Below are 13,135 nucleotides of genomic sequence, written 5' to 3'. Positions count from 1 at the left end.
TACTGTTGTGTATTGACAATATATTACAAAAAAAAAAAAACAGAGTTACATCCCCGGAATATAGACTATATACAAGTTCCCCATCGCGTGACTGTAATTGTTTTTTTTACTCTCGTTAGTTAAATTTCAACTTTCAATCAGGCAATGTCGGCGCCATTTTAGTGATCATCTTCGATGTTAAAATATTCCTTGCAACTGCTTGAATACTGTATTAACAGTTGTGAGGAATTGTAAATTATGTTTGAAGAAAAAAAAATGACAAAAAATTGTTAATGAATTATCCATATGTAGACAACGTCATTTAATGTTAGATTGAGATGATTGTAAATTTTAAAATGACCATTGCAAATAAATGAATAAAATAACAATAAAATATTAAGAAACTACATTATATATAGTTTGATTTATTTGTTTTTTTTAAATGAATACAAACAACAATTAACTCCAAACACTCGAGCACAATTTTCAGTTGCTATCGCTGTAGTTTGGTGGACGTCATAAGTAAACTTAACCAATTATTTCGTTGTGTTGGTGAGTTCTGAAAAAGAATTTACACCGTTAGGCAGTATAACAAGATGTCCTTTTGGATTTAGCGGTCACTTAAAATTCTCATATATTTCTGTAGCCGAATTTTCTGACTACCAATTAACTAATATAGGCTAAGTCTGAATTTCAAATGAACTCAAGGTTTGATCTATTTGATTTAGTCCCCCCCCCCCCCCATAATGTGTGGTGTGCTTCATGTTCGAGCTGGTGCGATGTTTAATTGTGTAATAAGCGTGTCATATATCGGGTTCCATGTAAATACACTCAAAACTTTTCAGTTTTTTATTCACAGGATAGGCCAAATAGCAGTATAAGCACACAGAAAGCTACAAGACTTAATAGAAATTAAATGACACAATTTTGGAAACTGTTCATCTTTACGCAAAATATTGTGTTCAATAAGCGCAAAGGTAACGATAGATCCGAGGAACAATGTTACTCTAGATTACCAGTTCAATCGAGATTCTTTGAAAGCATCATGATTGCTATCCATTATTGCTTTCACAGCCACTAATGTACTAGTGTTAACAAGGATAATGGACCTTGTTAAGGACATGCTATATGTTACCAAAATCTGGCCTGAACAATATATTACAAAAATATTACCATTACCATTATACCAAAAATATTTAATCGTGTTTGCTAGTTTTTATATAAAATCTCCAATGAAATAAAGGTTAGTACATGTATAAGTTGAGCTAGTAATTTACCTTGAAACCTATTGCTATAAAATAACTTAAACTTAGAAGAATCATCAAAAACCATTTTCCAACGTGATCACAGATCTGCAACTGAAGTACCTATAACATATATGTCTGTCCAACAACAAAAGACAGCAGATGCCACTCACTGTTCCGTCCGGCAAATGAAGTGATTTTGGAGCTCACATGGTTGATCGTTCCAATGGAAATCGTAATGGCCGTACAAACAAAGGCAGTTTTCAATTACGCCATAGTCATCATTATTCGGCTCCCCAGGATACCAGTCAGTGAAAGTAAATCTCTGTTGAGTAGTAGCCCACTCCCACTGGCCTTCTACATGCATGTCTGTTCCACTGGTAAAGTAGCACATGGTATTCTTGTGTGGGTCTACAATATAAACAATAAACATAGAGATGTAGGAATCTTATGAAAAAGATACTTTCACATTTTCCAATCGCAAGTCAAATTGTGATAAATGAAGTTCCAATTTATAGGACACGAAGGAAGCAAAATTTTTCAGACTTGAAAATGTCAGTTGTTCTACAGTACAAAACTATTAGAAAATTAGGAAATCTAAACCAGTCTATGACAAATGCAAAGACATGATTATCTGAAGGAAGACAAGACATTGTTATGTTGTCTTTGATTACAAGCATTAACAGCAGAGATGACCGGTAAGACACTGAACACGTGCAGTTAATTCAATACACAAAACATCATCTTTGCAAAGATTTCAAACCATACCGAATTGATGAAGTCGTCTGAGTTCAGCTTGCAGAAACTTATTTTCATCAGCATCAGTAATAGACACTAGCTCACTGTGAAATAATTGACAGTTGAACTGAAAATAAAAGGAACGTATTTCAAAGCGCAAGTACTGAGTTTAAGTTCAATAAAATAATATCAATAATGTACGTATTTAAAAACTCGACATAAAACCAGATTTACAATTACTTTAGTTTATAAACTTTTGTTTTCCCAATTGGATTGGTTAATATAGTATTACTCACGTTGGCCATGGCCCAGTTGTCAGTATCTCTCGAGAAAAAGTAGCATGACTCTCTGTAGGATATCCAGCCGTCGTGACATCCACTTACTTTAGTGGCTGATGTCAGAATTATTTCATTTTTAATTTCTTATATAAAGAATTATGAAATAACTACAGTCATTTACACCAACTGGTGTTATTTGTTGACTAACATCATTTCAATCAACAATATTTAATGTTATCTATAGCTATACTACTTAAGCATTTTTCGCAGGGATGATACTTTCGCGATTGCGCGGCTCATTGTCGTGGTCTCCAAAATTTTTTCCGTGAAATAAAATTACCTGATATGGCTAAAGGACTACATATAAATATGATATATATAGTCTTTTGGCCACATCAGGTAATTAAATTGGGGTGGTTCTGTAATATTTCATTTTTCCTATTAAGAAAATAGCGAATGTTTTGTTTGAGGCGCGAAACTAACCGACTATTCGGTTATCATCAAATTGTTATTGTTTAATAATAATCCAGTCTCTTTTGAACATCTACGTGTAAATTATGAGTGAGAAACAAAATTGCTTGTATGGATAAATCACGAGTATCCAATTTGATACAGTTATACAGCTTGGTGAGTAAAAATCGCTTTTCTCATGAAAAATGTGATACTATACGCTGCGCAAACAACTTAAAGACTTCAGAATCAATACCCTGCCCGCTAGGGGCAGACAAATCAATGTTAATTATGTGCAAATAACCACATAATTATTAGAAACTATTGGTTGAAATTGGTTTATATAAGGGTGTTTCGATTAAACACACAAAAGTGTTGTCCCTGCGTATATTATTATTCATATTTGCAAATGTATTCACCAAGTTAATTACCGACTTTGTGACGTTTACTATATTTTACTCTCACAAAATTTAGAATATTTAACACACTAACCTCTTGACCACTTATGGTGGACCTCCATTTTGATCATTTTAATCATTAAATATATGCAAATGAACATAATTATACTATTATTATATATAATGTTAATTGCCGAAAAACTAACGCTTAAAATCAGGAATTAAACTATGATATTAATTGCAAGTGTATCTTAGGTCTTTCCATGACTGACGTAATAAGTGAATATATCGCTATCCTTCTTTCTTACTAACGGATTAGAAGAACTTCATCATTCATGGTAAGAGTTGCTAATGTATAGTCCTCAAAGTATGCAACAACACAGAGGTAGCTATCCACGCGTAAGAAATATGGCAGATGTTACAGGATACTACTATTTTATAAATGCTAAAAATTGCATACAACATAATAGCATACAGAGAGACATAATAAACCAAAACATTGGACTCTACCTGATAAAAAAAAAAACACAATGCTAAAAACTACGAAAAGCACAAGCCGTCTCACAGACATTGTCTTCAGTACATTCTCCTTATCTAGAAATGTGTCATACAAATGCATAATATAGCTGGATAGCTTTGATAAGAGAATGTGTGTCCTTCATTTTTGGCATTTAAAAATGTACATGTATATCATCATTACTGTTGTGTATGGTTTTTTTAACTTCTCGTTAGTTAATTTTTCTACTTTTAATCAGGCAAATGTCGGCGCCATTTTAGTGGATCATCTTCGATGTTAAAATGTACCTTGCAAACTGCTTGATTACTGTTATTAACAATTGTGAGGAATTGTTAATTATTGTCTGAAGAAAAAAAAAAATGACACCAAAAGTTGTCTAATGAAATATCCATTATGTTCAGTACAACGTCATTTAATATTTAGATAGCTTTTAATTGAGTTGAGTACAATTTTTCTTTTTTTTTTATACCTTTTAGATTTGTTCCCTACCGGATTAAACATTTTTTTTTTTTTTTAAATTTTAAAATGGACCATTGCAAATTAAATGAATAAAATAACAATAAAATATTTAATGAAACTAGCATTTAGTTTGATTTATTTTACTTTTTAAACATGAAGGACAAACAAACAACTTAACATACCAAACGCTCGAGGTCACAATTTTCAGTTGCTATCGCTCTAGTTTGGTGGACGTTCATAAGTAAAACTTAACCAATATATTTCGTTGTGTTGGTGAGTTCTTGAAAAAAGAATTTTAAACCGTTAGGCAGTATTTAACAAGATGTCCTTTTGGATTTAGCGGTCACTTAAAATTCTCTCATAATATTTCTGTAGCCGATTTTTCTGACTACCCATTAACTAATATAGGCTAAGTCTGAATTTCAAATGAATTCAAGGTTTGATCTATTTGATTTAGTACCCCAACACCCCCCCACACCCTCCCCCCCACCACCCCCCCCCACCCACCCCCCACCCCCCCCCCCCCCCGACCCCCCCACCCGCCCCCCACACACCACCCACCCCAACCCCCACCCCCACCCCCCCCCCACCCCCTCCCCCCCCCACTTAATGTGCTGGTGTGCTTCATGTTCGTGCTAGGGCGATGTTTAATTGTGTATTAAGCGTGTGTGATATAAAATCGGGTTCCATTGTAAAATTACATCAAAACTTTTCAGTTTTTTATTCACAGGATAGGCCAAATATAGCCTAGTATAAGCACACAGAAAGCTACAAGACTTAATAGAAATTAAATGACACAATTTTGGAAACTGTTCATCTTTACGCAAAATCCCACCCTATTTGTGTTCTCAAATAAGCTCAAAGGTAAGGATAGATCGAGGAACAAATGTTACTCTAGATTACCAGTTCAATCGAAGATTCTTTGAAAGCATCATGACTGCTATCCATTATTAGTGCTTTCACAGCCAACTAATGTACTAGTGGTTAACAAGGATAATGGACCTTGTTAAGGACATGCTATATGTTACCAAAATCTGGCCTGAACAATATATTACAAAATTAGCATTAACCATTACCATTATACCAAAAAATATCTAATCGTGTTTGCTAGTTTTTATATAAAATCTCCAATGAAATAAAGGTTAGTACATGTATAAGTTGAGCTAGTAATTTACCTTGAAACCTATTGCTATAAAATAACTTAAACGTAGAAGAATGCATCCAAAAACATTTTCCAAAGTGATCACAGATCTGCAAACCTGAAGTACCATATAACATATATGTCTGTCCAACAACAAAAGACAGCAGATGCCACTCACTGTTCCGGATCCGGCAACATGATAGTGATTTTGGAGCTCACATGGTTGATCGTTCCAATGGAAATCGTAGATGGCCGTACAAACAAAGGCAGTTTTCAATTACGCCATAGTCATCATTATTCGGCTCCCCAGTCCAGATACCAGTCAGTGAAAGTAAATTCTCTGTTGAGTAGTAGCCAGCACTCCCACACTGGCCTTCTACATGCATGTTCTGTTCCACTGGTAATGTAGCACATGGTATTCTTGTGTGGGTCTACAATATAAACAATAAACATAGAGATTGGGGAATCCATTATGAAAAAGATACTTTCACATTTTCCAATCGCAAGTCAAAATTTGTGATAAATGAAGTTCCAATTTATAGGACACGATAGGAAGCAAAATTTTTCAGACTTGAAAAATGTCCAGTTTTTCTACAGTACAAAACTATTAGAAAATTAGCGAAATCTAAACCAGTCTATGACAAATGCAAGACATGATTATCTGAAGGAAGACAAGACATTGGTTATGTTGTCTTTGATTACAAGCATTAACAGCAGAGATGACCGGTAAGACACTGACACACGTGCAGTTAATTCAATACACAAAACATCATCTTTGCAAAGATTTCAAACCATTACCGAATTGATGAAGTCGTCTGAGTTCAGCTTGCAGAAAACTTATTTTTCATCAGCATCAGTAATAGACACTAGCTCACTGTGAAATAATTGACAGTTGAACTGAAAATAAAAGGAACGTATTTCAAAGCGCAAGTACTGAGTTTAATGTTCAATAAAATAATATACAATCAAATGAAGTGTACGTATTTAAAAACTCGACATAAAACCCCCCACCAGATTTACAAGATTACTTTAGTTTATAAACTTTTGTTTTCCCAATTGGAGTTTGGTTAATATAGTATTACGGAGGCACGTTGGCTCATGGCCCAGTTGTCCAGTATCTCTCGAGAAAAGTCGAGTAGCATGTCTCTCTGTAGGAGATATCCAGCCGTCGTGGACATCCACTTTACTTTAGTGGCTGATTTGTCAGGAATTACGTTTTCATTTTTTATTTTACTTATTTCGACCTAAAGATTATGAAATTAACTACAGTCATTTACACCAACTGGTGTTATTTGTTGACTAACATCATTTCAATCAAACAATATTTAATGTTATCTATAGCTATACTACTTAAGCATTTTTCATTCGCAGGGATGATACTTTCGCGATTGCGCGGCTCATTGGCGTAGTCTCGAAAATTTTATCCGTGAAATAAAATTACCTGATATACGGCTAAAGGACACATACATATAAATATGATATATATATAGTCTTTCAGGGTAATTAAATTGGGGTTTTTTTTTTTTTGGTTCATTTTTTTTTATTTGTAACATTTTAAGTTATTTATATATTCCTATTAAGAAAATAGCGAATGTTTTGTTTGAGGCGCGAAACTAACCGACTATTCGGTTATCATCAAATTGTTATTGTTGAATAAACATCCACCAATGCAAATTATGATTGAGAACACAAAAATTGCCTTGTATGGATAAATCATGCATCAAATCTTATATAACCAAATTACTAGAATGCTATTGGAAGTGTACCATAATCGTAATATTAGTTTGTAAGAATTGTTCAACAAACAAACGCTGTTATCTGCGAAGATTTTTTAAAAAAAAATTATTCCCGAATGCATCTTTGAAATCTCGATCCGCTTTTAGCTCTTCATATTACTCTGAAAAAAAAAACTTTCAATCCATCGACCTTTCATTGACATGTGAACTGTAAAGATATGAAAATAAAAAAATAAACTAGCAAATATAAACTGTGGAGAAAATTGCAAAATCGGTAACTTATTCAGCTGTATTACGTCGATTTCAGGTCAATTATTACTGTCTCTCAATACTCAATGTGTTTAATTGTTACACCTTCTTTCTTACATGTGGGAGAAACCTTTACACATGGTTAGTAATTAGCTCAAAGTATACAACAACATAACTATACCACGCTTAAGGACTATGATAAATGTCACACAAGATACTACATTTAAAATGCTACAAACAATATTTTTGCAGGAACGTAAAGTAACATGACTTACCTGATATTAATGCTAAAAACACGAAACACAAACCGTTCTTAGGCATGACCGTCGATATATTTTCTTATCTAGATATGTGCACATGAAAAATATAACCTAACATTTGCTGAATTTACAACTTCGTTAAGATAGCATGCCTTTCTTTTAGCTTCAATGTACATGTAGATCATTTCAGGTGTGTTTTTTACAGTCAAAAATAACACAATTATACTTGTTAGACCATCTTATTTTTTGTCAAGTTCTTAACAAAGCAGTAGGTAAACCATGGACATTATGACATAATATAGAGGCCAGCATAACTAAATAATTCTACATAGACCACAGTGTTACAGTTTGGTAAAGTTTACTGTGGATATTATTCTACACAATTATGGTGTACATTTAGCATTACAACTTTCTTCTTTGATTTTGTTTTCACTGGAGAGTTGTTGTAGGAAAGTTTCATTGGACATCGTTTGTTAGGACAAATCGTTACAAACTCCTATTTTGATACTGGGCGTCAAAAGTGCAACAATAGTCCTGATTTGATATACTATAAGGCAGTCCATCAGTACCTCGGACTATATCCGTTATGGTCTTTAACGGTGAAATTTCCCCAAAACACACATGGCAAATATGCGAATTAATTAAACTTTCATATCGGACAGAGCTTAAAGATATGATTTTGTAAACTATACAAAAAGGTAGTGAATAATGACCTTTACGCATTTCCTAATGCAGTATCCAACATTATGTCAGAGCAGAGATATATTGCTGGAACAAATAGTAAATTTTTCAAGTGTCGAAAAGTAAGGGCAGTATGATACCCTAGGAACTACTGCGGCGTATTAGGGCCACGAGATTATAATTTTATTTTTCTTGTACGTACAAGTTAGTATCTTGTACGTACAATCTAGTATCTTGTACGTACAAGATAATAACTTGTACATTCAAGATAATATCTTACGTACAAGATAATAACTTATGCGTACAATATGCTAACTTGTACGTAGAATATACTAACTTGTACGTACAAGATACTCACTTGCACGTACAAAATACTAAGTTGTTCGTACAAGATACTTAACTTGTACGTACAAGATACTAAGTTGTACGTACAATAGATACATAACTTGTACGTACAATATACTAAGTTGTACGTACAAGATAATAATTTAATACACACAAGTACTATCTTGTACGTACAAAGATAAAACGTGTAAACAAGAAAAATAAAATTATTAAGTGATCCTTAAGAATGAAAGAACATGATGGTTGCTATTAGTAACAAACTCGGTGGAATGTTCACAGAAATGAACGTCATTATACAAAATGCCAAACTAAGTGACTCAATGAGATTGAAACAATATGGTACATATGTAATATTTATTATGTAAAGTTGTGAAAAAGTTGAAAACGACAAGACAATGTAATCTCTATTAAGAGGAAATTAAGAAAGTCTGTGTCTGTCTGTCTGTCTGTCATTAAAAAAAATAAACTTTAAAATTTATATAACGTCATTTTAGACTATGTATTTAGATGTTTTGACGTTATGTTTGTTATTGATATTTTTTGTTTTTTCCAGACACGTTGTGGTCCTTTAATTTTCGGCTTTGATGTAAATGTCTCAGCTCTTTAATGTATACAGTCTTAAGACCATTTAACATATAATGTTACTGGAGTTACCATTTAATGCAATAGCCCTATTTGACATTTCATTATGCCATCATAGTAAACATGCAGTTTATTCTTTATTGACAATTATATTACCGTACATTACTACGTACTCCGATATGAATACTCTGGATATTTTGATATAATATACAATTATGTAGTGAAAATAGTGTTATCGATTTCGACACAACCAAAATTATGGCAGGGGGTAATTGTCATAGTTATATTTTCCTATTTCCTATTTGATATATAAACAGCAAAACATTGGCTCTCTATTCAGGAACTATATCTTATGGCGGAAAGATATTATGTCGCATTATGAGGTGGTTACATCCCCGGGATGTAGACGATAAAACAAGTTTCCCAGCGCGTGACTATAAGTAATCTTTTTACTAAGCTCTCGTTAGTAAACTTTTTAATTCCAATAAGGCAATGCTGGCGTCATTTTAGTGATCATCGTCGATGTAAACAATTGTTCTTGCAACTGTTTGATTGCATTGCTGTATAAACAATTGTGAGCGAATGTTCAATGTTTGTAGAAAAAAATGAAGAATGACAAAAAGTTGTTAATGTATTATCCATATGTAGACAGCGTTGGCTAATATTACATGAATTGTTATTAAAATGATTTTTACGTCATATTCTAAAATGACTTATGCAAATAAATAATTACAATGATATTATTGAAAATATTTAACGAAAATATTTATCTAAAATAAATTAATAAAATGAACATTAAGTATAAAGGAACTGTATTAGTTTAATTGATTTATTTTTAAATGAGTACAAACAACAATTGACTCCAAACACTCGAGTACAATTTCCAGTTGCTATCGTACTAGGTTGGTGGACGTCATAAGTAAAATTAACCGTTGTGTTGATGAGATCTGAAAAAGAATTTACACCGTTAGGTAGTATAACCAGAGGTCCTTTGGATTAAACAGTGACTTGCTTGGGTTCTGATATATATTTCCGTTAATGTAGCCGAAATTGTTTGGCCATCACCTTATATAGACTCATAAAGGGGAAATGTGTTGACTTGGCGAAGTTTGTCCGGCAAATGAATTTAGATTTAATCTATTCGTTCGTGATTTTCACATATTGTGGTATATGAATGACTTCATTTTTGAACTGGTGCGGTATGCCATTGTGTAATAAACGACGTATCGGGTTCCATGAGAGTACATTCAAAACCATTCGGGTTTTTTTTTTCATTCACAAGGCCAATTGGCAGTAAGCATTGACAGTCTTAATAGCAATTACACGACACAACTACGGGAAATTAATGGAAAGTTACACTGCGAAGTTCAGTCTAAATATGTTCACAAAGCTCAATGGTAATAACAGACACAAGAACAATGTTACTCTGGATTCATCTTTTTTTATATATATTTTTTTTTAATTTTTTTTTCGATTTTTTGCATATAACACATTTACAATTCCATGGGACAGCAACCTAAACTTGACATGACATATATATTACATTTCTATCAGAAGGGAAAAAACACAAAAGAAACATAAAATAGCATACTGAGTAAGATGAATTTGTAAATTACTATATTGGATAAATTAGTTTTGTCGACTCTGGATTTATCAGTTCAATCGAGATTATTTTAATACATCATGGATGGAATTCGTTATGTTTTCGTTAAAAAAATAAATCGCCTCAGTTCACCAATGTTAGTGATGACGGGCCCATGTTAAGGACATGCTGTTTGTTACCAAAATTTGACACGAACAATCGTTGCTTAACTGCTGGATAGCACCTTTATCATACTGTTAGTACCGAAAATATCTAATTTTGTTCGGCAGTTTTATATGAAACATCCAAATCGAAAATCAGAATGGGTTAGTGATTCTGAGGTGTCATGAAATCCCAGTGTCACGTTTTGTCCTAAAATAAATTACAACTTGGAAATCTTTTTTTTTTAATTCCAAAATCATATATCACTTACTGGTCCGTCCGGCAAATAAAGTTTTTTTTGAGCTCACAGCGCATATCGTTCCACTGGAAATCATAATGGCCGTACATACAAAGGCAGTTTTCCATTCCGCCATGTTGATTATAATCGTCATTGGGCTCACCAGGGTACCAGTCAGTGAAAGTAAATCTCTGTTGATTAGTAGTCCACTCCCACTGGCCCTCTATGTGCGTGTCTGTCCCACTGGTAAAGTAGCACGTCTTGTTCTTGTTTGGGTCTACAATATAAATATAAATAATACATGTACATTAGTGTCAATTACTTGATTTTCGCGTATACAATATTTCATGTCTTCATTATTTTCAATAAAATATCTAAAGATGAATTCGCGATATAGGGTTCTAACTGACATGGATCCATTCATTACTATCTACGGTTCTTACTGACATGGAACCTTTCATTACGAACCAGGATTCTTAATGACATGGTACCATTCATTGCGATCTAGGGTTCTAACTGACATGGATCCATTCATTACTATCTACGGTTCTAACTGACATGGATCCATTCATTACTATCTACGGTTCTTACTGACATGGATCCATTCATTACGGTCTAGGGTTCTTACTGAAATAGACCCATTTTTTACGATCTAGGGTTATAGGGTTCTTACTGAAATAGACCCATTTTTTACGATCTTAGGATTTAGTGTTCTTACTGATATGGATCCATTCATTACGGTCTAGGGTTCTTACTGACATAGATCCATTCATTACGATCTAGGGTTCTTACTGAAATAGACCCATTCATTACGATCTAGGGTTATAGGGTTCTTACTGTCATGGATCCATTCAGTACGATCTTGGGCTCTTACGGACATGGATCCATTCATTACGTTTTAAACAATTATTCGCGAAACATTTAAATTCAAAATTTTTAGCTAGCTCACAAAATTACAAAGTTTCTTATTTGAAGTTAACAATAAGATATCTAAAACCGCCCTTGGGTTACAAAAATAATAATCACGCGCGAAAGTCAATCTGTACTGAAATGAAATGTTAAAAAATGAAAAATATAAATAAAAACATTTGAAAGAAGACAGGAAATATCAGTATATTTATTAGATTTTATTTGTTGCAGTTATAACAAAGATCACCGAAATAATAATAAGTGTATGAAGAAAAGTTACTTCAATACATTATATCACAAACCATACCGAATATATATGAAGGCGTCTGAGTTCAGCTTGCAGAAAGTTATTTTCATCAGCATCAGTAATAGACACTAGCTCAATGTGGAACAATTGACAGTTGAACTGGAAATAGAAGGAACTCTATAAAAACGCAAGGATTGAGATAAAGGCTCGATGACGCTCTGTAGAATATCCAGCCGTCGTGACAGCCACTTACACCAGTGGCTAATGTCAGAAATATTTCATTTTTAATTTCCTAATAAATTATGCGACAACTGCTGTCATATACACCAACTAGTTTTATTTGTTGACGAACACCAATTCAATCAACAATAATACAGAATGTAATGTTATCTATACTGGGTCGCGACCAGTTACCGTGATTTTTTTCTAGTTTTTTAAAAAAAAGGATTTTGACAAAACTAACGCATAGAAACTTAAATAAAAGGGACAATCCGCCATTACACATTGTGGTCATACGTCTTGTATTCCGAAGCCTGGCCCTTGTCAATGTAGTAAAGACTTTTGTTTTTATCTAGAACTGCTCAAATCGCTCTTACAGTAGTGTGTTTACGTTATTAGGTGCATGTTCTTGTCTAAATATAATTTCCCCAACTCCTCAAAGGTTATGTTTTGCATTTGATTAACGTACGTGACGTTGGCTCGGGTATGGGTACAGTATACATGTTATACCTGCTTAATCGTATTGATCAACGATTTGGAATTTCAACGGTATCAATCAAAATACTTAACAATGTCGTGGAATTTGTCAATATTCCTTGTACATTGTAATATGTTTCATAAGGAATATAGAACAATAGATTGATGTCATATTTTGCCTTGTGGTTATGTAACAGAATTAGCCTTATTAAATTGTCCCTTTAAGCCGTTGAAAACCGACATG

General features: G+C 33.3%; 1 protein-coding gene across 1 annotated transcript; it reads right to left on the bottom strand.

Annotated features, from left to right (window-relative positions):
* Positions 1-3: 3 nt before the first annotated feature.
* LOC138321275 (perlucin-like) lies at positions 4-7,546 on the bottom strand. Its single transcript, XM_069264833.1, has 5 exons — positions 7,465-7,546; positions 2,258-2,352; positions 1,992-2,088; positions 1,397-1,634; positions 4-538 (listed from the first exon to the last, which is right to left on the bottom strand). The coding sequence occupies exons 1-5, from the start codon at positions 7,508-7,510 to the stop codon at positions 508-510; spliced, it is 507 nt and encodes a 168-aa protein (XP_069120934.1). The 5' UTR covers positions 7,511-7,546; the 3' UTR covers positions 4-507.
* Positions 7,547-13,135: the final 5,589 nt, after the last annotated feature.

The sequence above is a fragment of the Argopecten irradians genome, chromosome 4 (assembly GCF_041381155.1).
Source record: "Argopecten irradians isolate NY chromosome 4, Ai_NY, whole genome shotgun sequence".
In the NCBI taxonomy this organism is placed as follows: Eukaryota; Metazoa; Mollusca; class Bivalvia; order Pectinida; family Pectinidae; genus Argopecten; species Argopecten irradians.
The sequence above is the reverse complement of the archived record's forward strand: the minus strand, read 5'-3'. Positions and strand labels throughout refer to the sequence as shown.